The sequence below is a fragment of the Apteryx mantelli genome, chromosome 3 (assembly GCF_036417845.1).
Source record: "Apteryx mantelli isolate bAptMan1 chromosome 3, bAptMan1.hap1, whole genome shotgun sequence".
Lineage (NCBI taxonomy): Eukaryota > Metazoa > Chordata > Aves > Apterygiformes > Apterygidae > Apteryx > Apteryx mantelli.
Genome location: NC_089980.1, coordinates 73,656,101 through 73,684,091, shown reverse-complemented (window position 1 = coordinate 73,684,091; position 27,991 = coordinate 73,656,101). Strand labels below are relative to the sequence as shown.

Genomic DNA, 27,991 nt, shown 5'->3' with positions numbered 1-27,991 from the left:
AGTTTCTCAGGGCAATGGAAATATTATGGTAGATTCAAGGCAGCTAAGGGGATTTTTGCTTTTCATCTCTCTTTGGCTTTGCAGAAAGTATGTCTCAGCACGGCCAGAGGATCTTGTCTCTTATTTCTATCCTGGCATGGATGTTATGACTTTACTTTTGCTTCAAGTGTTCTTTACAGAGCAAAAGAACTAAGGTTATGTTGAGCAGACTGTGCTGAATATATGCTAGTTATATTTGCAGCTCCCATCCCAGAGGGTTTCTCTCCCCAAGTCTGCAATCCCTGCTCTCAGCACCACTCTTTGCCACTGAGCTTTGCAATGCTTTGCCTTTGTTTAGCAAGGTCATGCTGTGGAGGGTGCGGAAAGCAGCACCTGCTCAGGAACAATGTTACTGGGTGTCCAGCTAGTCTCTGGTAACTCGCTGTGTAAACAAGCAAAAAATGACAGATGCCACCCTATCACCAGTAGTGGTTATAACCTAGAAAACCAAAACTGAAAACAAACCCTACGAAAGGTCTTACTCGCCAAAGTCTTGCTGCCTTCTGGGAGAGGAAGGGAAAGGGCTCTGGTATCAGGTATCAGAAAAGGTGCTGGTGAGTCCATGTCCCAGCTATGGCCCCTTTCGCTTCATGTTTTCTGAGCAGTTTGTCCTACATAAGGGGAGCCAAATGTAAGAGAGTTTTCTGAGGCAAACTGAGTCTAGGCTTCTTTTGCAAATACGGTCAGTCCACTTGCAGGAGGGGCTTCTGGGAGAAAAGCAATTTTGAAAATTTTGGCTCTGCACCCTTTTTGAATCCTGGAACCAGGCATTTTCCCTGTCACTGAATGGCATTTCTTAATATTTTCTGTTTTCTAGACTGGAAGTTCTTCAGGACACAGCCCATCTCTCCAATCTACACTGTCCAGTGTCAACAATATACAATGAGATCCTGACCAAGCACATTGTTAGCATGGCCAGAACACAGGTAATACATTAATGGTAATGACAAACAGCAAATATATGAGATTACCTCGCAGTATAACATGCCTCTCTTTCATACTTCTCCACCGCACATTTGTTTCTTTTTTAGGATCTCAAAAACTACAGTGACAGGAGAGGCATGTGGGTGGAGAATATGACTATATGCCATAGGAAGACATTTGAGCTGGCACCAAATAGCCTTGCTTGGGTACTGAAAGGAGCAGAGCCATAGCAAGGAGATCCCTGAAGGCCAGCATATACTGCTCTTTAACTCTGTTTCCTAGCCTACATCGAGAATTGGGTTCCTTGAGTAACTTGGCTTTGCTTACACACAGGGATAGGCTGTGTTCAGAACTGTGGAGATATTCTGGGATATAATCTGCAAAAGATCAGCAGCACTGCTAGGTGAGAGTCCCCAAAACACCATGCATATCTGCCACTGAATTAGTGGACATACGCCCACTGCATCTTGCAGATACCAGGTCTGCATAGGATCCTTTAAACTCCCAGCTGGACAAGGCTTGAGCTGGTGCAAGCCATCAGCTGAGATGAGTCCGAGGTAGCCTCTATCAATGTGTAAGTCTGCTGGTTTAGGAGAGCAGGGATAGTTTCTGCATTAAAAATACCTGAAACATCATTAGTCCTAGTTGTTGCTTACCCCCCAGGAAAAACATGAAAAGACCAGAGAAGACAGAAATTGTTCCCTGTGCTTATTCCACTAAGTATATCGCAGAATAAAGAGGAAACGGACAGATGGGGAATAATTCATCATCACTGCAATTTGAGCCTTGAATTACAGCATCATAGTGCACTGACCCCCTGGCCCAGGACACTGTTTCTAGCTACTGCCAGTAGCAGCTCATTCCAAAGAAGTTGGATGGGCATGACCAGAAATAAACTGTGGGATTTCCAGGGTCTTAGAAGTTGGTTTATACCCTGGAATCTGAACCTTAATGGTCTTTCTGTTAGAGCATTTGCTCTAATCCATATTATTGTGACTTTAGACATTTCCCATCCATCTCCAGAGCATTCTGGCATCATGCCAAATTGTTGTCTTCAGAGATGAGTTTTACACTCTAGCTTTAAAACACAGCTATAGACTATGAATTCATTGTATTTCCGAAACGCAAGCAGGATCAGCCCTTTTAAGTATTTGGACAAGGGACTGCCTTTGAAAGCCCCAAACCCTATGGGAAATGCTTTGGCTGATTCACTAGGTGCCAATATTCTGTCTGGTACCTCACAGTTGGTACTCTTCCAATGAGCAATAGCAGACATTACCTCTAACACAGCCAGCTGCCACCTGGGCTGCCTTTCTTATCTGTTGCCTTTCTGGCCCTGTCCCGTTTGCCCTCCCTTACTTTTCCAGAGATAACGTATATTCCACGACAAGACAACGGCATTAATACAGTCAATTAACATTAACTGATACAGTCACAAAAAGGGCAAGTAGCATTTCCTAGTGATAAGGCGAGGAAACAACAAACTGAAGGAGGCAGGAGTTTCGGTGGACAGACAGCATAAGGATCCGGTGGTGTGAGATGGGGGAAGCCCTGAGCTAGCTGAGGGATTGTTACCTCTCCCGGGGGCTGGCTTTTTGGGGGGTGCACAGAGGGGTATGCATGCTTCTCAAGGCACAGGTCAAGGGGAGCAGGTCGCCTTGACCTTCAGCATGTTCCAGCTGGGAAGGAAGGCCTGGGTGCTGCACAGGACGTAGCTGCTTATCTCCCGCTGATGGAGGCACAGCCCTGCGGACATGCCCCTGGATTGTCATGCCCCCTCGGCAGGTAACTCTGTGGGAGACCAGGGCCGCAGCGGAGGCGGCAGCGGGGAGCCAGGCGCCCACCCGCACCCCGCGGGCGCCACGCGAGCGGGGCCGGGGTGCCCGGCAGGCAGTGCGCGGGGCAACGCACGCCACCAAACCCAGCAGCCCAGCAGCAGGAGCTGCTGAGTAAACCCCGCAGGCAAATCCCCCCAGGCCCCGCACCCCGGGCTCAGCCAGGCGGGGGCTGCCGGCCCCGGCCCCGGCGCCTCCTTGCCCGCCCGCCCGCAGGCCGCGCCGCAGTCGCCATGGCGACGGCCCAGGCCCCGCCGGCCGCGCCGCCGGCAGCGGCGCCGCTCCCCCGGCCCTGCCTGCCCCGGCCCTGCCTCCCCGCGCCGCCGGCAGCGGCGCCGCTCCCCCGGCCCTGCCTGCCCCGGCCCTGCCTCCCCGCGCACCGGCGGCGGCGCCGCTCCCCCGGCCCTGCCTGCCCCGGCCCTGCCTCCCCGCGCCGCCGGCAGCGGCGCCGCTCCCCCGGCCCTGCCTGCCCCGGCCCTGCCTCCCCGCGCCCCGGCGGCGAGGGGCAGCCCGCGGCGGCCGCGCTGTGCCGGCGGCGGGCGGGGTCAGCGCGGCCGCAGGCCTGGCCGCGCCGCGGGGGCCTGCCCGGGGTGGGAACGGAGGAGGAGGAGGGACTCAGCAGCGGCAGCAACTGACGTGTCCCCGCCATGGAGCTGAGCGTGATTCATCAGCGGCGGCGGGGCGGCCGCGGGCTGCTGCGCACCGTCCCCGCGTAGGCTCGGCGGCGGCGGCAGCCCCGGGGGGAGGCAAGATGGAAGAAATCCTGCGAAAGCTGCAGAAGGAGGCGTCGGGGAGCAAGCACCGGGCCATCAAGGAGAGCTGCACCGGGGCCATCGGTGAGTGGCCCCGGGAGGCTGCGGGTGCCCGGCCGTGCGGGTGCGCGGCGAGGGCCGGGGGGGCCTCGGCAAACGCGGGTTAAAGCGCCGCGGTGCTCGGCGCTGCGGGCAGGGGCGGCCCCCGCCCCGATGCCCGGGGGCCGCTTCGGGGCTCCCCTGCTTACCCAGACCTGCACCTGCGCCGCCACCTTGTGCGTGAACATGTCTCAAGAAGCTCCCCCCCCCCCCCTTCCCTAAATCACCGTAAATCAACGCTATATATTTAGTGCCGTTTTCGTGTCGTGACTTCACTGCCGGTTATGTTGTTGGGGTGTCTACTTTAAAAGATATATTTATTTATTTATTTATTTATTTATTCCATGAGCTCTTTTAGCCTCGCCGCGTAATGGAATTAATAATTGATAAAATGAGTTTGTGTTTTAATTGAATATGAGCTTAGGTAAATTGCAGCGTCCACCTATTTTCAGAGAATGGCTGTGGCTTGAGATGCTTTTGGCACAAACTATCAAAGGTAGTACTAAACATGACCCTTAATTTATGTCAAAATAACTGTAATACTTAAAATTATTTCAGTTTTTTGAGCAACTGCAAATTTTTGGAATCCATATGTATTCTTACAAGGTTACAGCAGAGTCTGTTGTAGTTAATACCTGTTGCTGTCACAATTCTGGCTTTTCAGTTTGTTGTTCTGTGGATCACTTCATAAATATGTGTGTTATCCTTGCATAGTGGCCATGCTCATCTCCACTGTATTGTTCCAGTCTTATGTGTACATGCTATTGAAGTACTGACTGGATGGGAGAGGGAGTTCACTGAGGAAAAGATGGTACCCAGTGCCCTCATAGATTCATGCAAATCTTTAGAGACTTGGAGCAGTTGTCTGGATATAAACTTTAGGATCATTGATTCAGAGATTGCAGGCAGGTGTATTACTGTGGCTGAACTCAAAGTTACCTTAAAAGGTCTTACTGTTTCCTTTGGTTATACAGAAGCCTTGGATTCTCCTGATGCTGCTACCAAGATACCTCCATATCAGCTAAGGTAAGAACATGTGGTGATTTGAGTCCTGTGGAGCTGTGAGTATTTATAAAATCAAATTCAGAATTTCACTTACAAGTGAGGTAGACAGAGGAAAGGGCTGAATGTGTATATATTTTCATTAGTTTTTATGTATACACACACACACACACATATATATATATGTATGTATGTTTATATACACACACACACACATACATGCATACTGACAGTAAATGCATAATTTGCTGATGTGCTCTCAGTCTCCATCCACGAATGAAATCTAAAGAACAGCATAAAATTAGACAGGAGTATAATGCTGATATTTGGTTAGAAAGGAACTTTGTTTTATGGTCTGGTAGAGTTTGCCTTCTAAATTACAGCCTTCAAAATGTAACAGATGATGCTTCTTAGTCTTCTCAGTGCATATATTTACCTTTAAATCTAGATCAGTTTTTGTTTACTGGAAATAAATATTCTAGAAACTGTAAGGTTATATCATCATATAGCCAGAATGCTGTGTGGGAAATAGAGTAGTAAAGTCTTTAGCCTGCTGGATTATTAATGAGTAAGCCTCGTTACTTCTTCCTGCCTCCATTTAGCCATCTGTAAAATAGGGAAGATGACACTACCCCCATTTGTAAAGCTATTTAAGATCTCGTTTTGGAAATTCTGATTACTGTGGAGAGAGAGTAAATAGGTAAAATTGTTCACTGTCCCTTCTGGCAGAAGCACTAGGAAACATCAAAAGAAACTAGCATGTGCAAAGTTCAAAGCAAGAGGATACTACTTCACGCAGCTTATAGTTAAGATATTAAATGCTTAGACTTCCTTTGTTAGAGAATGTTGTGGGTGCTAAAAGTTTGCATGGATTCAAAAGCAGCTCAACAAATCATGGAAGAAATTGGTTGAGGTCTACTGGATACAAAGGTACCTCTTCTTATTCAGAAGTCTCTGAGTCAGAGGTCATTGGGGGCTATAAGAGAACTTGCAGGAGTATTGCTATGAATTTGTCCTGTCCTGTCCTGTAGTCTTCCTAGATATCCACTGTGAGCTGCTGATGGAGACAACTTTTTTTTTTCTCCCTACTTCTGTAGTACCATAGTACTTTTCTGGGAGTATTTTTACCACCTCGTTACTCTCCACTGCTCCTCTTGGATATGTTTGGTGCAGCTTTGTGCAAGGAAAATTAGGGAATCTGAGATCTAGTCACTCCAGAGCAGCCACCAAATGGGAAGGGAATAAGAGCAGTTTCGTTGCTGCTCTAAACTCCTGTCAGTTACAGTCCACAAGGGACCTCATATCAGTAGGGAATGGCATGACATGACCAATCCCAGATACATGCATTTCTAGCCCAGGTTGAGCAGCTGAGAACAGCTGCATGGGTAATTCCCAATAGCTCCATCAGATTTAGATTATGCTTGCTTTGCACTGTGATTGTAGAGAACTGGACTCTTTATCTTCCCATTTATCAACCTTCATTTTTAATACAGTGGATGCTTTCTTTCTTTGCTTTTAAGCACTATTCTCATTCCCTATGAAGTAGTGAACTAGCTGTTACCACATTTCTACCTTTTTGCCTACTGTCTCTTTAAAGATATGCCCTCCTTTTTCTTTTCCTCCCCCTATGTTGTTAATGTTGTATTTGTTGTGTTGGCTTCTTCCGCTGTAAATCCTGATTTTTTGAAATAAATCTAATAGCTTGACAGATGCAGCTATGATGAAGTAAACTGTAATGTTAGATTTGTCAGTAACAATGCACTCAATATTACTATTTTTTACAAAATGAAGGGTGCATGAGAGAGTTTGAATGAAAGCTTTGGTTGTGGGATCCTTGGTGTGGTGTAAACACAGCCATACTGAATCTCGGACGAGCAGTGTCTAGGAGATGTTGCTTTCACCAGTCGTCTTTACTCTAAGGTTACTCTTCTTTCTCTGCTAATAAACTACTGCCAAACTCCAGAGCTGCAGAGGGGGCCACATCTTGGCCTGGAGTTCGCCTGCATGATGTATCAGTGCAAATTAGAGGAAAGCTCATCTTGGCTTGTTATTTGTTCAAGAGCAGCACTGTGAGAGTTGGTTCCTGATGCTGTAGAAGAATAGCCTTGGAAACAATGTGATGGCAATGACCAGAAGCAGCCTGAGATAGGTGCAGCACAGAGAGATTCTGAACATGCCCCTTTCCTGCTTTCATCTGAACAGAAGCAGATTGCATCTGATTTAACGCAGATCAGACCCTGGCTGCTGATCCACTTCAAAGCTGCTATTCACCCTTTCTGCTATATTATGGTTGGGTATAGTAGCAGAGCCTGGGGATATGGTCTGGAATATTCCATGGTACTCAAGTTAATTATGGATCTTCTTTCCATCAAGTGATGTTAGTCCAGCTCAGATCTGAAATGCCAACATATTGATAGTGTTAAAGGCAGTGTGGCAGATAGTTCAGTGAAAAAAATACATTTGTGCAGTCTCCTCCAAGAGCAGCAGCTAAAGGAGTATTTTGAGTACTATATGTGAAAGGAGAATGTTCTTGTTTGTTCACTAGGAAAATTTGGTGTGTCCTTAGAATACATTGAATACAAGGAAAATACTTCAGCACTTCTCTACGTTATATTTTGGCAAGTTCACAATCTAGGGCACATTTATACTGCATAAGAATGTGGGACAGAGAGATTCATGAGCTGTCACATCCAGTTGGGATGGATATTGGCTCAGTTCAGAAATAGCAAATCTAGTAAGTATCCCACCTGTATGTCAGTGTTGTTTCTGTTTCTTCAGAAGGCAGCACCTGGCTTCCACTAGCAAGTTATGCTGGTGTTAGTGCCATTTAACAGGACAGCCATGCCCTTACTTAAGTCCTTCTTTTCCTTCTGGAACTGAAGAATAAGGTTTGCTCCTGAAAAGGAGAAGATGTCAACTGCTTACTGGCCATTTACTGGCCAACTGTTTTTAGGCCACTTGATGCTTTTGAAGCCATAGTTGTAGGTGAGCAGAGGCCCTTCCTAATGCTCTCTTTTAAGGTCCTGGTGTGAGAATAGGGAGGACAAGGTATTTCTTTCTATTCCCTCAGACTACGACTAGTTGAGTTTATTTTTTTTTGCATGTATTCTATCAGTGACATTTTTGTACACCATACTGTTAGGTTAGATTATTACTATGTTCTAGCTTGCTCTTGACCTATCCATAGCTTTCTCTCTTACATTATGCCTTTATTAATGAACACATGGCAGGCAAGGTGATATGGTTTCCTGAAGCCTATGCAATTAGGGGGTTCAGCTGTAGCATTTGTATGGTGACTGTTTCCAGCATTTGTCTGGTAGCAGTTTAGATAGCACATGCCTACTACATTTGGGAGCACCTGGGATACTTTTGCCCTGAGGGCCAGCAGTGATTGGACATTCAGGCTGTAATGTCCTTCTTTAATTAGTTTAATAGAGAACTGTTGGGTATAGCTTCAGAAAGCTAAATGGGGCTATTTTGGTGTTCAGCTTCCTTTGATGTTAATTGGACTTATCCAAATCCTAGTTAATGACCTTGAATATTAATTCTAGTGAGGGACATTATTTAAATGTCTCACTTACTAGAGAAATAAAAATCTCTGCAACAAATGCAGATTTCCCCACAGAGTCCTGCCAGCTCTGCCTTGAGACAGGAGTATGTGTGTGCTTTTTCAGTACTTTAACTCTGTGATCAGAGTATTGAGCTATGGTACTAAATAATAAAGAAGATTAAAGTGACCAAGGATGAAAATGACCATAAGTCAGTTCAAGGCTTTGTCATAGACTGCCTCTGAGATCTTGAGAGAGGAACATCACGTAACCCACCTGGGTCATTGCTGCCAGCATAGTAAGATGATGTCTGCATCTCTGATGAACAGGTGTTGTGAAGATTAAATATATAGTAAGTGCTTCAGGAGACTGGATGGATGCCTTCTAAATAATGAATTAGGTAAAAGGAATTGATGTGCTGATGTTTTGATTGGTGAATTGATCGAATGGAAAATAGCTTAAGAGAATTTCATGTAGTCTGCCATTGGGCAATTGCGCTGGCTCTTGTTTGCTACTAAGTTGGGCCACAGTATTTTCAAGATGAAAAGTTCTGTTTAATGCCAATCATTTACACTGAGCCGGTCTTTTTTTGGCTGATTCCTGGCCAGTTTGTCCAATGTGATTTTGGACATTGTTCAGTTACATCTCACAGACCATATTTCAGATACAAGACAGTAAGAGAATGAGGATTATATATTAGAGACTAAAATCAGAGGCTAGACGGCGTTTACCAGTCATACACTACCTTGTAAAGACTCGGTTATCTGAGTTTTTGTTGGAATGCTCTATGTAACTAAGTTGTGCTTTACAGGCTGTATAAAACTTAGTGGCTTTCAATCAGTGTGGATGCTGTGCTGCAAAGAGGAGGTTGATTGGGACTTTTGAGAGAGTCTGTGGCTTGTTGGGTAGTTCAGCTGTTAAGTGTTGGTGTTGCAGTCCTCACTGGAATCTGGTCTCTTACATACAGAATTTCTTACCATGTCTATGCTGTTTTTTGTTGGGAGATGGTTTTTGATAGTCCTAAGGGCCTTTTTCATAGTTCTGAGATGTTTTCTGCAACTCCAGGTCTTATTACTACCCTGTCATCACATTTGTTATCTTCTGACCAGAAGAATGGCAAAATAAATTTTTTGCCCCTTTGTTGGTGTAGTAGAAACATCACTGCAGACTTGACTTTGAGCTGTTCTGTGGAGCTTATGTCTGTTTACTCCTAGAGAAATGTGATTGAGTGCCGAAAATGATGCAGAAGCAAGATTTTCAATGGTATGAATTGCTGTTCGCACCAGCTTAGATTCACTTGTGGACTTTACAGTAGTGGCTGTGAGACATGTTGATGGGTGAGTCATGTTGGCATAACAACTAACGTAGTTTGCATTCCTTCTTCAGGAAAGAACCTGAAATGCTTACCCAATGCTTGCTTATCTCTGCAACATGGCTGTATGCTGCATATCTCTGTATCTAAAAGTTGTAGAAAGTAATTGAAACAAAATTAGAGGTACAGGCTCAAGCTTTCAAAGGTACCTGTCAGTTTTGGTAGCTTTCAGAAGTGCTGAGCATTTACAAGTCTTGTTTCTGTCAGCAATGGTTACTAACATTCATTACTACAGAAGCTTACGTGCCTCTGGTATTTCATATTGGCTTCTCAAAACTAGCCAGTATTTTGGAGGATTAGAATTGGGAAATTAAAAGTCTTAATCCCTGTTTCTAATCATGAGATTACAGATACTGTTCCTAATAGGAGGCCTGGAAGTCCTAAACTCACTGAGGACAACTGCGTGAATTATAACACAGTAAAAACAGATGTCTGTTATTATTATTAAGTAAGAAAAATAAAGTTTTAGTGATAGCACGTTTTATTTCACCTGCTTATAATAAAGAATTAGAAGACATAATCCTGGAAGGGATTTCTGAGTCGCTGAGTCTAGGTCCCTGCTTGATGGGGAATCTGTGTCATGCAAACCAATTCATAAACTCATCAAGATGCATCTTAAACTAGTTGCACTGTTTTTTCACTCTGTCTTTTCTGAAAAGTTGTTCCAGAACTTTACTATCCTGTTGTTAGAATCTACTACTTTGAGCCTAAATGTATTAATGGTGAGGTTACATCATTCGTTCTCTGCTAAAATACCTGAAATAACTTCTCCTTCCGTAGTGCCTATGCATATGTGTATTTAAAGAGAACCTTCATATTTTCATGTTAGCCCAGCAAAACTAAAACTGAAGTTCTTTTAAGCGCTTTCCAGAAAATAGACTACTAATTTCCCTGTTCACCTGGCTGATTTCTCTTGGACTTATTTTGTTTCATGTTGTGGTCAGTTCAAATTGTATTTAGTTGTCCACTGAACGTATGCAATATTCTGAGAATTGACAAGACTCATTTTGGAGAGCAGTCTTTAGAATAAGCTTGAAAACTTGCCATATCCCATTTATCAAATCTACCCTATAGAAGAAGGGGAATTTTGTAGGCGTATTGGAAGAAGAGACCTGAAAAAATTATCTGCATTTAATTTCTTTTTTTTTCCCCCCTCATTTGTTTGGAAAGTTTTGTTTTACCAGCTTGCCTCCACAAAAGAATCTTGTGATTGCTCTGTAGGGTATTTTCTCCAAGATTTCAGTTTATTTTATTTTGATTTCTTCATTGCTAGGTGGGGTGGCCAGGTTTGTAGTGATAAATGCTAAAGTAGATCTTGTTTTGGAAACTTCTTCCAAGATGAAGAGGGCTTTAAAAGTAAAAACTGAGCAGGCATGAATTTTATGAAATGGAATGAGGCTGTGTAATAATGCTGTGTACCCATTTGTTATTGAGAAGCAGAACTAAGCATGTTGAATCACATTCATCAAAATACCATGTTTGGCATAACTAACCAGGTTATTTCCAGTTCTGTTTCTCCTGTTTGTGTCCCAGTGCTGTCCTGTTCCTCACCCCACCTCCGCTGTAGTCTGGTGCCTCTGTGGAATATTGTAAAACCGCAGACAACAGTAGACTAAATTTTCTATTGTTCAGAAGTGTTTTATGAAAGTAGCAGTTCCCCTGCACCAAAAGGAAGGAACAGGGAGGAAGGGATGACTGTATCTGAGTGTTTCTGGAGGTGTTTTGAGCGTACCCCTCTCTGTCTCTTCCACACTTTGCAAAGATACTATTAAAACAGTTTGCTTCCTGCTCTTGCTGCCACAGCCACCTGGTATTAAGTGCTCTTGTGCTTTCCTCCTGAACTTGACTGCTGGATATGTGACTCATGCCGCTCAGCCATTACCTGGTCACTCTCTGGCATTAAAGCAAGTGATTGATGAGTTGCCTGGGAGGCATCTGGCAATGCTGAGATTCTAGTGGTGGTGTGGAATTGCCAGGTAGCGTGCCCTATGTTGTCAGTGTGCAGGCTGAATCCAGACTTTCGGGGGCATTTGTGTGTCCCATTTGGTGTACTTGAATGGCAGCTGCACTGGTCTTGATTAAAATGTTGCATTCCTAATCCTAATGTTTGGCAGGGAGTGGGAATCAGTGGCGAGCAAGGCAGTACAGCACTGTCTGATGTAGTGTTTGGATCTGTGTGTTTTATCTGAGATGTGTAACTGGCCCAATTTGTTATCTGAAGGGCAGGTTTTTTTTTTTCTAAGCAGGGCTCTGTGTCTGTTCTGGGATCACAAAAGACGATGGTGTTAGAGAGGAAAGGGGTGTATAGGGTCAACCAGCAGTGTGCATACCTGAGTTCATACTGTCTACATAGGATTCTAGAAATGTCAAAGACTTTTTGGTCTTGGAGTCCCTAAAAACCAGTCAGGCCAGGTTATGGCTCTCGAAGATATCAAAGAAGGTTTGGCATTGTCATGGGAAAAGCTTGACCATTTCTAAAAGAAGATTCTTTCTGTTATTCTTAGTTGTGGGGTTTTTAAAGGGGACAGGGCCAGCTGTTTCATCAACTAATTTTCTGCCCTCACCAACATTCTTTTTGTAGTGAGCCTTAAAATTCACCATTGCTTTTTTTTTCTTTTTTTCTTTTTTTTTCTTTGTGCCTTCTGTGTGTGTTTCTGGAAGTCTTTTCTAGATTTGTAACTTGAGTGTACATTTACAGTGGGACTGTAATTCATTCAGTTTAGGAATATCACCAATAAAAGATTAGAGCAGTCATACGGTTTTCGAGTATTCGTCTAGTTTCTAGCAACAAATGCAACTGAAATACTGACCCCCAGAGAGGATGATAATGGCGTATCAGCAGTGAGTGTTTGTTTGTTTTATATATCTGGGCGCTTTTACTGCTGCAAAGGAGAAGAAAATGAGATAGTCAGGAGGCTATTGATGATTGCCTTAGAGAATGAAATATGGGGAGGTGGGGAAGCAAGTGGATGGAAGAAGAGTGGCACTGAGACTGTGTGAACTGTTTGCCTATTAAATGCTGCTTGAATCTGTTGTGATCTTTTTGTAATGCTATGCAAGTCATGGCATTTCTTTGTTTAAAAAATGAAGGAGCAGGTGGGAATAATGAAACTGTCTTCTCACCATTTTTATTTATATTTTGTAAAAGGCAACCAAGCAGCAGGAAATGTGCTATGTGTTTGGTTTTTTTGAATGCTTGTTTGTTTAAGAAATTGAGTATACTAAGGAGCAGCTAGTATAAAATGCACAGTGCACTGCAAATGTGGCGGTATTTTTAACAAGCATCCCTTAGATCTGTGAGGATTTAAGATTGCTCTGCTTTGAAAGTTGAATGTGATTGCAGCATTACCCTTTAGGCATAGTAGTAATAACCAGAAATATACCTCATCCTCTATTTCTTCATCAAGTCATTCTCTAAATAACTCCAGGCCATCCAGCTATAATGGACAAAATAAGGTAATCGGCAAGATGTCTATGCTATAGTACATTTGTGTCTCTCTTCTCTGTCGCCCCTGTCCCTTCTACCTTCTCCCAGCCTTGTGCAATCTTTCCTGACAGGAAATTTAGCTCTAATAAGGTGCTTTATTTGTTGTTTTCAGGGTACTGAAATTTTCAAACAAAAATAGTTTCACTGGAAGATCCTCAACTTCCCTTCCAGGTTCACCAAGCATAGAAAAGAGAGGTGTCATGGAATAGCCCTAGCTAAAAGCAGTGCTCTCAATTAGTATGGATTAAGTTGTTAGGCTTTCAAAGCTTAGTAAGTCCAGTGTGTGCTCTGCCTAAGGCCAGGTTGTGTACACTATGATGGGTACCCTGAACCTCACCTCATCTTCATGCTGTGCTTCAAATAATCCCTCGAATGTTGCTGCTCTGCTTTTTTTGTTTTGTTTTTTTAAATCACTGGGGCTGTTGAATAGTTGCAAATGTTAAGCAATAAAGTCACCCAAAAGATCAAAGGATACAGATTGCTTTGTAATGAAGACCTGCTGGGGTTAACTCTGCTCTTAAGGAATTTGATAACACATGTAATCAAGAGGCTGTCATACCTTATGCTTACAGAACAAATATTAGGGTGGACGTTTTAGGGAGGGTGATGGTTATGATCACAAAGAGATTTGCACTAAAGCTTTGGAGACTGAAAACATCCTGATTATTATTTTGGCCTTGTCCACTTTAATATTGTTTAGTAGCTTTTTGTTATCTCTCTCCCTCTCCTCTTCAACAAAAGTATATAGTGTGCTTGTGTTTTGGGGACTTTGTGTGTGTGTGTGTGTGTTTGGGTTTTTTGTTTTTGTTTTTAATCTTGACAATAGTATCAGGCTACTATCTGGAAACTGTGTTTGTATTGAAATCCAGATGTTATTAGAAAGTATAGCAGGGAAACAAATGACCTTAGAAGTGCTCTCAAGCTGAGTGACCATCCTGAGCTATTTAGTTATGATAGCCTACATGAATTCAGTTGTCTCTGCTGCTTTGGACTGGATGGAAGATGAAGCAGTTCATGTCTGCCCTTCCCATAAGTAGAGTTCTGCTGTTATGGCAGATCCATTTCTCTTGGAAGGTACCTAAATCACAGAAGAATAGAAATGCCACTGTCACTTTTTTTAATACCAACTGGTCATTATTTGCCATGTCATTCAGCAAAATTTCAGGTTAAATAGTTGTTAAAGTTCTAGCTAACAAACTGTATGAAGTTACATTTAGATGTTATTCCTGTCCCCACTGTCATAAAATTTCCTCATAGGAAATTTTAGTCATATGCTTTCCTCCAGAGGCAGATACATTTTAGTGTTGGATGAAGTGATTACTATGTGACTTGGTTTGTAAAGCAAAAGGATTCAAGAGGAGAGGAGATACATGAAGCAAGGAGGAAGGAAAAATGAAATACTGAGCTGGAGGAGAGAGACACAGGGAGAACTCCAGGGGAGAGCTGACAGCAGCAGCAGAGGTGAGAGAGAAAATCAGACATGGAAAGAAAGGGAGCGTTAAACCTCTTGTCAGATGAAAGAACCCTTTACATGTCTAGATAAGTGGATAAAAGTAGAGAGAATTTTGCAGTGTATGGGGTGGAAAGGAATGAGATAAAAAGAGAAGAAACTGCAAGTGATGAGGAAGAAAAATGAAACTGCTTCAGCCAAAAATCACTAACCTTTTAGTAGAAGTAGAACTACAACTGGTTATGTGAGAGGCATATCTCTTGGCGGGGGAAACATGCTCCCAAGTGACAGTACACTTGTGTGAGTATTTGGGGCAAAATCCTGGCCCTGTTCAAGCTAGTCAGAATTTATATCAAGTTCAGTACAACAGCAGGACTGCAACTGTGTGGGGTTTTTTTTCATGTTTGTTTGTTTGTTTGTAAGAAGCTATAAACTGCAATGTTGGGTGTTTGTCCATTATTTCTTGTAGTGCTGTAACACTGAGGTTGTTTCATGATCATCACGCAAAGATATAGCAGCATAAAGATAATGCACTGTAAACTTTTTTTCCTTAAAAAGGATAGGTTTCACTGGAAGGCTTCAGCTCTTGTCTTTTGTCCTGTTGCTCCAAGAATTCTGTACATATTATCTGCAAACTCTTATTTGCATGGAGATATAAATTTTAGTGCTGGGTGGGGGGTGGCAGCGGTCTGTTGTAGTCCTCTGGTCTGACTTCCTGCATTGCAGAGGCTTGAGAACTTGCCTTATATTCTTATGCTGCAAACTACAAACTTCCATCTGAGCTAGACTGTAATGCCATTGATAAGCGGGAGATTCATATTTAAGCTCTAGACAAAATTAATCATTTATGTGAACAAGGATTAAAAATCTCCTTTCTTCTTGAAGAGTTGTTGCTTGAAAAAGGCTGTGTTTGTTTCCCCTTCCTCTCCCGTTTTTCTGAACTTTGATTTTCAATCGTAAAGCTGTTAGTGGAGTTTGTCAGTGTTTTCTAAACTGTCATAGGAAAAGAAGTGTTATGGATATTTCTACTTTTATATGCACATGTGTTCATATTTACACTGCTGGAATTTGTTTTACACAGATTAAATCTTCCCCTTTGGGTAGGGACAGTGTTAGCTTCTGTTGAGTTTATTTAATGGTAGCAGCTGGGAGTATATCCAGAATTTTGAGAGTTCATCTTTAGTACCTGTTTTCTCATGGTGGGCCAAATTTTCTGCTTGAGTAAGTGAAGCTAATGGAGTTACATGCTTGATAGTTTGTTTCTTTTAAACAGCCAAGGCTGAGAAGCTCTGCACAACTGTCAGTGTTACTCTGACTGAAAAATGTCACACTCTCTTTGACTATTTTCCTATCTACAAACAGCTTATCAGAAAATGGCAATAGCCATGAATCAAATTCTCTTATCTGTTCTTTGACTGGGCTGTGGATTATGCTATGGAATGCAAATCGTATGCTGATAAAAGCGCTGAGGTTCAGAATTTTGCTTCTGTGTAATTTTCAGGGGGAAGGTAATGCAGAGAGATGCCTTATTTTTAATATCTTTTTAATCCAGTTTCTGAAAACTAATTTAGTTATCACCATTTGCATGAAGGGAAATGGCAGTGACAAGTACTTTGTTTATAGTGCCCCTTTCCCTCGGCAGTATGGTGGAGTTGAAGGTGGGCAATGAGATTGTGTTCTAGGCGCTAACAAGAAAGAATTAAGATTGTGCCGTTTCCTATCTTCATTACAATTTTCATCATGAGATTGAATTAATGAGCCATTATTCTCTTCTCACTAAAGGCTTTTTCCACTACAATGAGGAAAGAAAGGTTTTTATGATCTCTTACTTACAGTAGTCATCTGTCTTGTTTTGACCTTTCTGGCAGTCTGTTTTGACTGGCCTGTCATAGCATCCTTTGTGACAGAGCACTGGAACAGGTTGCCCAGAGAGGTTGTGGAGTCTCCTTCTCTGGAGATATTCAAAACCCACCTGGACGCGATCCTGTGCAACGTGCTCTAGGTGACCCTGCTTGAGCAGAGGGGTTGGACTAGATGATCTCCAGAGGTCCCTTCCAACCTCAGCGATTCTGTGATTCTGTGACAGACCTGCAGGGAAAGAGGTAGGCTGATGAGCTGTGGCAAACACAGACTGTTAGAAAGGTCGTTGTAACCCAGCGTGCTGAATATAAAAGCTATTTACATTCTCATGACTTATTCTGCAGTTGGCAAAGCTGAAAACAGTGGAATGGGGTAGCTCAGGAAGGGCAACCTGTGTTCCTGAAAATATTGGTCCTGAATTATGCCCTTGGTTCTAACGCTAGCCTTTCTGCTTGACCCTGGGAAAGTTGCTTGTGATTCATTCCAGATACCATGGAGGTCTAGTGACAAAACTCCAGATGGCCTCAGTAGGAACAGGACTGAATTGTCATCCTTGGCTTTCTCTGCTTATTCTGTTTTGCACATAACAAGGTCCACACATATCAGATGCTCTTTTCTCTCATAAAGAGTTCCTGTGAGTGTAAATGGTTGCTGGTTTTTAGTGACCTTATGCATCGATATATGTGTGTGTGTGTATGTATGTATATATTTTTAATCATTATGTTTTTCAATTGGTCTTCACTGTTCAGAGTTTGGGGAGGAGGGTGGTTTGCATTTTTCATTTTGAAGGAATGGGGCTGCCAGCATATTGTGCTCATCTGTTCAGTGCAGTAGTGTTATACCAGATTTGAATAGGAACACCGTGATTAGGAAAGCTGTTGCATGTCTCTGCAAGTACTTCCTGTGTTCTGTGTTGTAACACCATTCTTCCAAACCCTTGTTCTGCAGAGATTCTCGTCACAGAGACTCTCACCTTTGCACAGGTGACCTTATACCTCCCACAACACTAGCAAATAGAGAGTGATCCTATCTTCTCTTTCTCTGTCAGGGAAAGAACACTACAGCCAAGCTCTGTCGCTGGTCTTGTCGCTGGTCTTGTCGCTGGTCTTGTCGCTGGTCTTGTCGCTGGTCTTGTCGCTGGTCTTGTCGCTGGTCTTGTCGCTGGTCTTGTCGCTGGTCTTGTCGCTGGTCTTGTCGCTGGTCTTGTCGCTGGTCTTGTCGCTGGTCTTTTCTCTAACTGAGCTCTTTTTGAGGGCACTGCTGGGTGGACATATGCAATGTTTTCCGGAAAGCAGTGTGGATTTCAGCATAGGTAAACCACCTGTATCTGAGCACATCCTTTTTCTTCCCCAGCATTCCTTCTTTACACCCTCTCAACTTCTCTCTTCCCTCTAGCTTCCGTTTCCATTCCTTGGTTCTATCTGTCTATGTCCAGGACACCTTATCCTGAATCTTTTGGTAGCTTCCCCTCCTCCAAGTCAAAGGTGGTCCTTTCTTTTAGTGATCCCTCTGGGTTGTACCTGACTCATCTCATTCAGGGTTTAGATGATCTTTGTGCCTAAAACTGTATGTCTCTGTATGCACACACATGAATATATGGAAATGGAAGCTAAGAAGTTCCAGTGTGAAACTAATTTCTGTACAGTAATGTAAATGGAAACACTGTTATGCATGTATCAGTGAAGTATCAGTGTGCACTAGCGTATTCTGAATACTCCACATATGTAAAATGTGTCTTATGTGTGTAACACTACGAGAGAGAGCACTGAACTTGAATGGTCGCTTGACAGTATAAGAGTGCAGACAAGGAGTAAGCAATGAGATCCCACGATGTGGGACCACTCAAGACAGGGTGGAATTGTGAAAGGTCTGTAAGGTATAAGAGGAAACCTCAATCCCTTTTTTAATTGTATTTCGAGGCCAGATTCTGATCTACAATATCTCCCGTGCAGCCTTATTGAACCCAGTTCTTGAAAGTGGTAGACTTTAATAATGACCGACTGTGTTAATTTACATCATCCTCTCCCATTCTGCCTAAGGATTGTCTGCTGTGTCTTTCTGTGTACTCATACTAGTAGATGATACATTTAAATGGCAGATCTGAACTGAAGTGTGGGAGATGCTCAAGCTAATCAAACATTGTGAGGTATCTCTGCAGGTGCTTTTTAGCTGTAGCATGGAGATGATAAAGATTTAATTGACTGTGTGTGTAACAAGAACAGGAAATGACACAATGGCAATTCATTTTCTCAGAGAATACAGTGGGAACAGAGGCTGCAGCAACCTTAATTAGTTTTTCAGTTAAACATTTTTAGCAAGGATGGGAAGTTCAGCTAGTTGAATCTGTTCTAATTTCCATCCTCCTGTTTGTCATTTTTGCTCTTCATTTTGGGAGATATCTCAAGAAACAGCTCTCATTCTTCTCTGCTGATTACAGTATGTGACTACAGATGGCAGGCAACATGCTGATGTGCAGGGTAGCTACACGGAAGCCATAGGAGCTCCCACCTGTCTTCATTAAAATGAATCTGAACTGGATGCACTCCAGTGACTCATGGCTGCCTTCCCTTTCCATACTCCTCCCAAACTTTGTCCATTTTAATACAAGAATAAGTCTACTGTGTGTTAGTAATGTCTCAAATCTTTGTGCGTTGTTGCAGTGAACAATGGAAAGTCTAAAGGAAACATGGTGTTCTGCCCTGAAGAGGTGCAGATCTAAATAACTGGGACTCTTTAGCATATCTGCAGTTAGTACTATACGTTACTGTGACGCGTCCCCACCACTCCTCCCCATGTCTGTGGCTGGCTGAATACCAGTTAATGCACAGGGACCTTACTTTGGCATCTGTTGGTCTCCTAGTTTCAAACATTGAGTTCACCCACAGAGAGTGATTGGGTGTGTGGTGTGTGGTTTTTTTGTTGTGTGTGGGTTTTTTGTTTAATGAGAGAATATGTCCAATGTAAAAGTCTCAATGTAAAAGTTAACACACAAAGTGCCTTTAAGTGCTAGAGATGTATTTCTCTGCCACTTTTCTAAACTTCTTCTCTGTCTTATCACAATTTACCTGCATAATATATGTGTTCCAGGTGTGGGCAAAGCTGGCAGTAGATACACAAAAGGTAGCCTGTTCTGTACTGGCTAAAGGCTTATTGTCTGAACACTGGCATAGATGTTTTGAGAGTTTCTGTAGATAAGGATGATAGCGCATTCTGAGGAAATATTTCCCAGATGTTCCATAGTTCAAGCTGTTTTGGATATGAAACTCACGGCTTTTAACTAGTTGAATCTATTCCAGAAACATTCAAGAAAGGAGCTTCTGAAAAAAATGGACTTTGTGCCTGCCTGTTTCTCAGAATATCCTAAATAAAGCAAATGGTTAGCTTTTAGTTAGAAACCTATTTTTAGAAACACATTTAGTCTGTTTCAGCTTTCTTTAAAAATATAATTCAAAATTTCTAAAAAAGTTGCTTGCGCTGTTATACCAAATGGCCTTTTACACATTCCCATAACTTGGGAAGAAGGTACAAATATGAAAAAACCTGCAGATTCTCAAGGGATCTTTGCCAAGTAGAGAAGCTTACTAGATATAGAAGCTTACTAGATTGCTTCATGCCATGCTTGTGACTTCAAAGTCCTAAATTTGTCATTAAAGAAAGGAGTTGCATTTTGAAGAGCAATTATTGGTTGTGTGCCCCTTCAGGATAGCTTGTGATTTGTGTGTCCTGTTAGGGAGGGGTGGGTGGACAGGAAGGAATACCAACTGAGCACACCTGAAAAAGAGCTGATTTTTCACAGAGTGGACATTGAGTCCCCTCTGCAAGTAGGATCCACTGAAGGAGTTTCAAGCTGGGCTCCACAAAGTCAAGGTGACCACAGTAACTGGTTCGGTAATCTCAGCTTTATCTTTTTGAAAACAAATTTCAGGTTATAGACTGCCAGTTTTGGAAGGAGGCCATCAGATTATGGGCAGCCTGTGGCAAAGCATGACTTCAGGTAGCTTTGGCAATAGGTCTGAACCACAAACTGCAATAGCCACTACTGTTCCAAGGTAGGGCTTCTCCTCAGCTAGTTACGAAGGGAGGATTTGTGAGAGGAGCAGGCTGGTCTACTGCCCTTGCTTTCATTTGTGTCAGAACCTAAATTCAAGCCTTCAGAGTTAAGCATGTAGCAGAGCTAGTCAAAGCTTATATTTTTTCATACACTTTTCAGTAAATAAACAATTTGTCATTGAGTCAACCAAAACTAAGTGAATTCAGATCAAATTCAGCTCACAGAAGTAATATCAAAAGAGGATTCATTTCAATATTTTTAGAATTTTAAACATTTTTGACTGCTTTGAAAAGAAAGAGTTTGGGGTGTTTGTTTGTCTGAATGCTTTGAGACTTAACAAAGAAAAATACTCCAAATGGAACATGTCAGTGCTTTTTGGTTTCTAGTTAGGTAAGAAAAGACTCAACTAGTTGTCTCTCCGTTCATTTTTACCTCCTGTACACTTGTTCCTATGGGGAGGGAATTCATGCAGGTGATTCCTGGTGGTGCCATCCAGACAGCTGGAGAGCTAAGACTCTTAAGGTCTGGCACAGAATGGTTTGCCTTCAGGAAGGATGTCTGTACAAATACAAAATGGACTCTGCTTGTACAAGTGAGTGCCTGTTATGATAGGTGACCTAATAAAATACTGCAAATGTCTTGGAAACTATATAACCAGTGGGAAGACCACTTTGCTTGTTCCTTTTAGCTTAAATAGAGAAATGCAATAAGATTGTCAGCTCGGACAGGCCCCAAAACTAAACTCTCTTTTTATTGGGTTACAGAAGGCAAAAGTACTGGAATGGTGTTGGTTTATTGCAGGTGTTTAGTATGAATGCAAAAGATTCACACCTCTTGAATGACAGAACCAGGAAGAAGTCTTGTATAAAGTCAGATAGGATTAGGGCAGAGTCTGTCTGGAACAAAATGGGAGATGGAGAGGAAAATGATAGAGAAGGTTGCTTCTGGGAGCACGGGTAGGAGTGTGCTGAAAGCTTCTGTCCCTGAAATAATTTTAGATACTATGTTAGGTAGTAACTAAAATGTTACTAGCAAAGTTATTTACTGCCTAAAGTATTAGCAAAGTTACTACTTTGAAGTAACATTCACATGGAATTCTGCTACCTAAGCTACATTCTTGGCTATTATAACCATTTATGTCTCCGTGACAGCTAAGAAGAAAACTCAGTACAACGTCTGATAATACCTGATGCTGTCTTATGCTATTTAGGTAACTCAGTTCTGACTCTGTAATCAAAACTCTTACTGTTTGCTTTTTTAGAATAGATGTGCTAACCTCATAACTTGCCTGATACTGAGCGAATCTAACAGATGCTGGAAACGCAACATAAGTAGTATGCATAGATGACCCCCCAGGAGACTGCAATTGGACCTAGGCCTGAGTATCTTTGATCAGGAAAGAGTGTCCTGCCAACTAGCAAGGTTTGCTTAAAGGTTTTGTTGTTGCCAGGTGTTCTCTGGATGCTGCAACCCTTCTCTATAAGGAGGAAGGAGTAATGAGAGGTCACAGGTCCAGGCATTGTTTGGTTCAGTCGACAAAGAAAAAATTCTGGGCCTGAGCACTGAGTCTAAAGTGTCTAAAAATACTGATCAGTTATTTTAATATGCAAAAACTTATGTTATTTTGTGATCAAAGTACAACTTAGTCATAGTGCTAGGACATGCTAATTCGGCTACAAACCATATTCATTAGTGTACATTTGCCTTTGTCTGCACCACTTATAGCTGGGGGGAGCTGACATGAGAGGACAGACTACATTGTAGAAGAGGCCGTAGAGCAAAACTTGGCCACCAGAAAATGGAATATGTAACCGCTTTTCTGGCAGCCTGAATATTAAAAAGAAGAAAAATGACTGAAGTACAATGCTTACAAGACTGAGTTGAAGGACCACTAGTGATCTGCAGATCCTGTCATTATGCTGTGCACATTTGTGCACACACAGAGAGCTAACAGTTGGACAAGTATTTTGTGAAAATCTTCTCAATTAAAAGACCGTTCTTAAAATGTAAAGAATTATACCGGCTTTCTTAAGAGGGCAAAAGTGCCTCTTAGCGTTGTCAAATTTTCCTTGATTACAGTATGCAAGCATGATCTTGCTGAACATGATATAGCCTTTCTGGAACTTTATTCTTGTTAATGGTGATTTTTAGTGCCGTTTCTTTCTCTCTCTCTCTCTCTCCCTCTCTCTCTCTCCTCCCCCCCCCCCCCTTTTTCCATCTTTCTTCAGGGAGAAGTGTCTCCTTCCTCTCCAACTGGCTCTGGAATCGAAGAGCATGAAGCTGGCCCAGCAGGCTCTAGCGGGGATGCAGGTATGGCTTGAGAGTGGGGTATATGTTAATAGGTAGCAGGTGGCATGGTAGAAAGCTCTTGTACCTTTGTCTTGTCAAGGAAATCTAGGCTTTTCTTTTGAAAAATACTGCAGAAAAAGCCTCTGGCCCTCACTGGTGGACCTAACAATAGTGTTCATGTTTCTGCGGTATCGTTCAGGAGTTAGAGTACAAGTAGAGGCTGGTGATTTTGCAGAAGCTAAAAATGTTCTGAAAACAGGTGGCGTTCCTGGCTTTGCATATTGTGATGGAGGTAGAGAGGTACTCTTCCTCATGTGGCCCTGTGCTCATGATGGGGGAATATATTTCTCTCAGTAAGCCTTCTGCTAAACTTCCTAGAAACTAAACTCAGTGAAGTCTTGCCAATTTCTTTGATTAGATGGGAGGGCTGCAGTGCTTGAAAGATGGTTAATAGAGGGTCTGGGAGCTGCATTCTGCATGTGTGGGTACTTTCCAGGGGGGTTTTTTGCATACAGAAAATAGGAGCACCATCTGATTAGAAAGCTTATGAAATTGCAAAAGAAAGCAGCTGTGCAACACAGACGGTGAAGAAAAGGCTCTCTTTTGCTTGACAGTAGAAAACCAAAAAACATTTACCTTTCTTTTAATGGGGCAAATGAATATTTATCGGTAAATACCTATCACTAGGGGGATGTTAGTTACAAAAAAGGCAGTATGCTGCTGATGTGTTCATTGCGTGCCAAAAAGAAAAACTTTCTTCCAAAAATTTTTGGAATTTTCTCTTTTCCAAAAAGAAATGTCTCCCTCAAAGGGCAGGTGTGAGGTTTTTGGGGGAACATAAGGCCATAAGTGGATCATTCAAAGTCGCTTAACTTAGCACATGAGATGTCAGGCATTTGTCTGGAAAGAGTGCCCCATATTGGGGCACTGTATGGGGGAGAGGCAGTGGCAGGAGGCTCTAGCTAGGGGAAAAAATGTAGCTTCTGAGGGCTTCTGTCCCAGAACAGCAATGAATTCAGGGCATTATGTTTCAAATATGTGAGTCACAAGGGCTTCGTCATGGGGAGTAAATTGGATGGAAATCTCGAGCAGAAGAATTGATATTTCTGACTTCTTTGGTCATTAGACCAGAGCTCACTTTCTGCATTTTAGGGCGAGAAGCTGATTTCAAGAGTGTGGTGTGGGGTGTGTGGGTTTTCTGGATTTGTTTGTTTGTTTATTTTAAGTAAAAGTAACAGCAGGCCAGTGGGACTTGGAACATATGTCTGCTCTTGCACCAATGCAAGAACAATAGAACAATATTATAGACTGATGATCAACCAGGCGTAGTGGAGGAATTACGAGTCAACCACTGTCCATTGTAGCATGACTTCCTTGGGAACACTCAGTCAAGATAAAATTTGCTACCTTTTTACTCTTCTAATTTGCTACGCATATGCTTCAGTTTTGTAAGAACTGGAATTGCAAAGTTGCAGACTTGCAGCATGGTACCTTAAATAATGGCATTACCTGCTATCTAGAAGCATAAAAAAGAAAACCAGGCAACAATAGAGTCTTTCATCTACGTTTATGATCTGTGAGGTTTTATGAAGAATTTAAGAAAAAACAAACAACTGATACTATGGGGATAGGTTAAAAATAGGATAAAAGACAAAAGTGAGATGAAATATAACTTGGATTTACCAAAAGTAGGTCATACCAGACTAAAGAGATTCTCTTTTATATAGAATAACGTTTTCCATGTAAAGTGAGTTAAATGTCATCAGGCTGGACACTAATAAAACACTTCAGATAATGCTATGTGAGAAATTCTTTAAAACTTAAGAAAACAGGAAGTAAGAACGAGCCAACGAAATGTGCCACATGCTGCAAGTTGCGAAGCAGCGTCAGTACAAAAATGTTGCAGAATGTACAGGGTGAAGTGGACTGCTCAAAGTCCTGGGAGAGGGCAAGGTCATGTTCCTGGGAACTAAGACGAGATGATTTTGCTCTATGGTGGGAGTTTCTAAGATAGCTGGAGCTGTAGAAAGACTTGGGTGGGTATATCTACTGTAGGATGACTACCACTAATAATAACATGCAGCCATGAAGCCGTGAATGTGGTTGTAGAACCATGAGGAAATAGTGCCAGTGGACATGGCCCTGTGAGAGTGTCATCTATACATGATTCTGATTTAATTCTTTATTCTTCTGTAACTGCACACTGAAAATAGTGTGGAAAAGAATTATTAAGGTGTTTTGAGACAGAGTGTCTGCCCTGCCAGAGAACACTAATAGACCATGGCTTGTTCAGCTCAGTGAATAAAAGCAAGAGGCGTGACTATTCTTTTGGGGGAAAAGAAACTTGCAGGTAAACTATGGAGGAAACGCTCAGGAAAAGTAGTAAGTAGTGTTTTGTATTGGTGGATCATAATTGATGAAAGAGTTTGTGGGTATGAACTGGCTGTAAATAAATTGAGGCTGGAATGTTAGAGGAAGTTTTTTAGAAAAGTGTTGTTCTTTGTGGGAGAAGTGTGGAAAAATGACTGCAATCTTGAAATGCTACCTGGTCAGCTCAGGGAGGTGAGAACATGACATGGTGAGCTGTGATAAGAGATGCTGTCCATCAATTATGTATTCAAGAGTGAAAATAGACCCCAATAAAAACCTAGTGACAGTCTCTTAGATTCAACTAATACTTTCATGCCAATTCCTCAAGTTAATCTTCAGTCTATCATACCTCCACTTGTTGAGAGATATATGTGATATTGGCTTTTTCCAGGCAAAGGGAATCTGATCAGTCTAAAAAATTCAGTCTAAGTTCAGTCTGTATTAAGCCCACCCCTGGGTACCCTCCCAGATATGTTTGTGGTCCTCGTGTCAGTCACTCATTAACAGTACTCATCCTTCTGAGGACTTGATGACACCCACGATTAGTCAGCTTCTGAGTGACACAAGACTGCTTCCTGCCAGTGATCAAAAATGCCACCTCCAGATACCTGCCAGGCAGGGTATCTGCTAGCACTAGCTTGAGGTCAGGACTGTAGCCTGAGGTTTTGGGATTTCCCCCCTGACACACACTTCTAAAATAATGTGAGGTTTTGCTGAGGACATTATTTGGAGTAGTTTGCAATCTCTCACATTGGTTTCCAAAGACTGCTTTCTTCTGGATGCTGGAATAAATGAGAGGTTGGGGTGAGAAAAGAGAATGGCAGAATGGCAGATGATTCAGAAGATTTTAACTGTCTCTTTATCAGGGCACAAATTCCCCAGTTTTTTCTGTAATTTCTTATTGTATATTACTGGATCACTCTGAAATTCCTACATAGCATCTGGCCAGCGTGCTACCAAACACTAATAGCTTTAGGTGTGGTATTTTACAACACAGTTAGGCAGAGGCAGTTTTGTCTCAACCCGTCCATTTCCATTGTCTCTGCAGAAGCTGCTGTCTGATGAGAGGTTTGTATCCGTGGAAACAGACTCTGATGAGAAGCAGTTGCTAAATCAGATGCTGAATGCCGTCAAAGTGACTCCTTCACTCAACGAAGACCTGCAGGTTGAAGTGATGAAGGTTAGTGTTTCACGCACGTCAGTGCTTGCAATAGAGGTTGTTTGACTAAATAGCTGGGATTTTGCAAACAAATTAGCCGTTGCCTTAGAAATCTTCAGCTTAGGACAGTATTTGATTCTCTCCTTCCTGTTAGCAGATGTCAGTTGTTTTCTTTGTTACTTGTCTTGTATTTCCTGAGGTTAAATAGGAGATAGTTTATATAGAGAGTCAGTACCCTGGTGGTCCCAGTTTTAGCAAACTGAAATAGGACAAACCATTCACTCCACTGGGGCGCACAGATGAGTAACTTGTAGGTTGGGAAGTTTGTGTTTGGTATTGAGCATGAGCTCTCATGAATTAGGTTATACAACCTTGAATTATGTGTGCATAAGTGTGCACATAGATGTTTGGGTGTAAACTTTGTGCTTGAGGGTGTGTTGTGCTGTAGCTGATCACTGGTGGAAACTCATTTGAAACAAACCTAGTAATCTTTTCTCCATGTTCGCTATACCTTGTACTATGTGTTTGGGCTTACTTACTTGAATGTCCTTTGCTTCTAACTGTGTAGATCAGAAATTTTCCTTCCTTCTTGTGCCTGGCATCCTTGTCTTGATGAATATATGTTGCCCACTCTGAAACTCCTCTGTATTCATCACAGGTATGAATTGTTTCCGTTTCTGATTTTTGGCTCAAAGCCAAAAAAAGCCTCTTTGCCCTACTGCTGACATTGCTTGGGTGGAGGACACATTTTGCACCAGAACAATCAAAATATTGAGCGCAGCAACAGGCAGAAGAGATGAGCATTTGTGTGTGAACTGATCCCCAATTTATGGGAGCAGGCATTTGCCTGTATATAGGTGTTACTGGAGACACAGATCTGCAGCACCAACCCAGCATGCCTCTTTCCTGCCTCTTTTGTCTGCGCAGTGAGAGGAGACATGCGCAGAGCTAAAAATGAGCACTGCTAAACCAGCAGGCTCTCTTGGTCCAGAGGAATTCTTTGCTAGTCTTTTTCAGCCTCCCAAGTATTCCGGATTCAGAATCTGCACATGCCAGTTTTCTTTGAAAACTGTGACATGCATTTGTAACAAATTGGTCCCGACACTGTCCAAGAAGAAAATGAGTGCTATATTTCACCAGGATTATCAGTGAACATCTTATCTTTAGTTGTTTTGATATGTAGGAAATAAAAAAAGCATAAAAGTGAACCCCAAAACTAAAATTTGACTTATACTAGATTTTTTTAACATGTTCAGTTCAACTCCAATTTAGGGCAAAATGTAAAGGGAACATTCTTGTCAATGCACTGAGTAAAACTTTGATTTAGAAATGCTTTTTTAAGGTTCTGGTTAAAAGAATGTTTGCCATTCTTTTGGCGTAGGATAGAATTCAGGCTTTATCTTTACATTCTGAGAACATGCAAAACTTCTATTTTGATTTGAATATTTGAAGCTGGTCAGAGAACCAAAACACATCATAAACAGGGCAGTTAAAACTCAAGAGGCATTAAATCTGAGCCTTGCCTAAAAACCCATTAAAGCAGGGATCTTCTTACATTGTAACCTGAAGGTTACAGATGCGATTGCAACACTTGAAAATGTTGCAGATAACTTGAGTCTGGCTGAGTGGTGTTAAAGCCTCTGGGGGGTTTTCAAGCAGCTCAGCAGTGCATTCACTTCCCTGTGTCTGCAAAAGTGTGGCCTCAAGGCAGCATACGATTGTGAACTAGATTTGGTTATTCCATCCAGAGGAGG

General features: G+C 42.3%; 1 protein-coding gene and 1 non-coding gene across 2 annotated transcripts in view; one reads left to right on the top strand and one right to left on the bottom strand.

Moving 5' to 3' along the window:
- Positions 1 to 3,466: 3,466 nt before the first annotated feature.
- ARFGEF3 (ARFGEF family member 3) overlaps positions 3,467 to 27,991 on the top strand; it is a 94,759-nt gene continuing 70,234 nt past the window's right edge. The window contains exons 1-4 of the mRNA XM_067294772.1: positions 3,467 to 3,634; positions 4,624 to 4,675; positions 22,648 to 22,729; positions 26,127 to 26,258. Coding sequence (XP_067150873.1) covers positions 3,550 to 3,634; positions 4,624 to 4,675; positions 22,648 to 22,729; positions 26,127 to 26,258 — 351 coding nt within the window. The 5' untranslated portion in view covers positions 3,467 to 3,549. The remainder of the gene's footprint in view (positions 3,635 to 4,623; positions 4,676 to 22,647; positions 22,730 to 26,126; positions 26,259 to 27,991) is intronic.
- Positions 4,319 to 4,422, bottom strand: LOC136991723 (U6 spliceosomal RNA). The gene has a single exon (XR_010883933.1). It is a non-coding gene; the product is annotated as a U6 spliceosomal RNA (small nuclear RNA).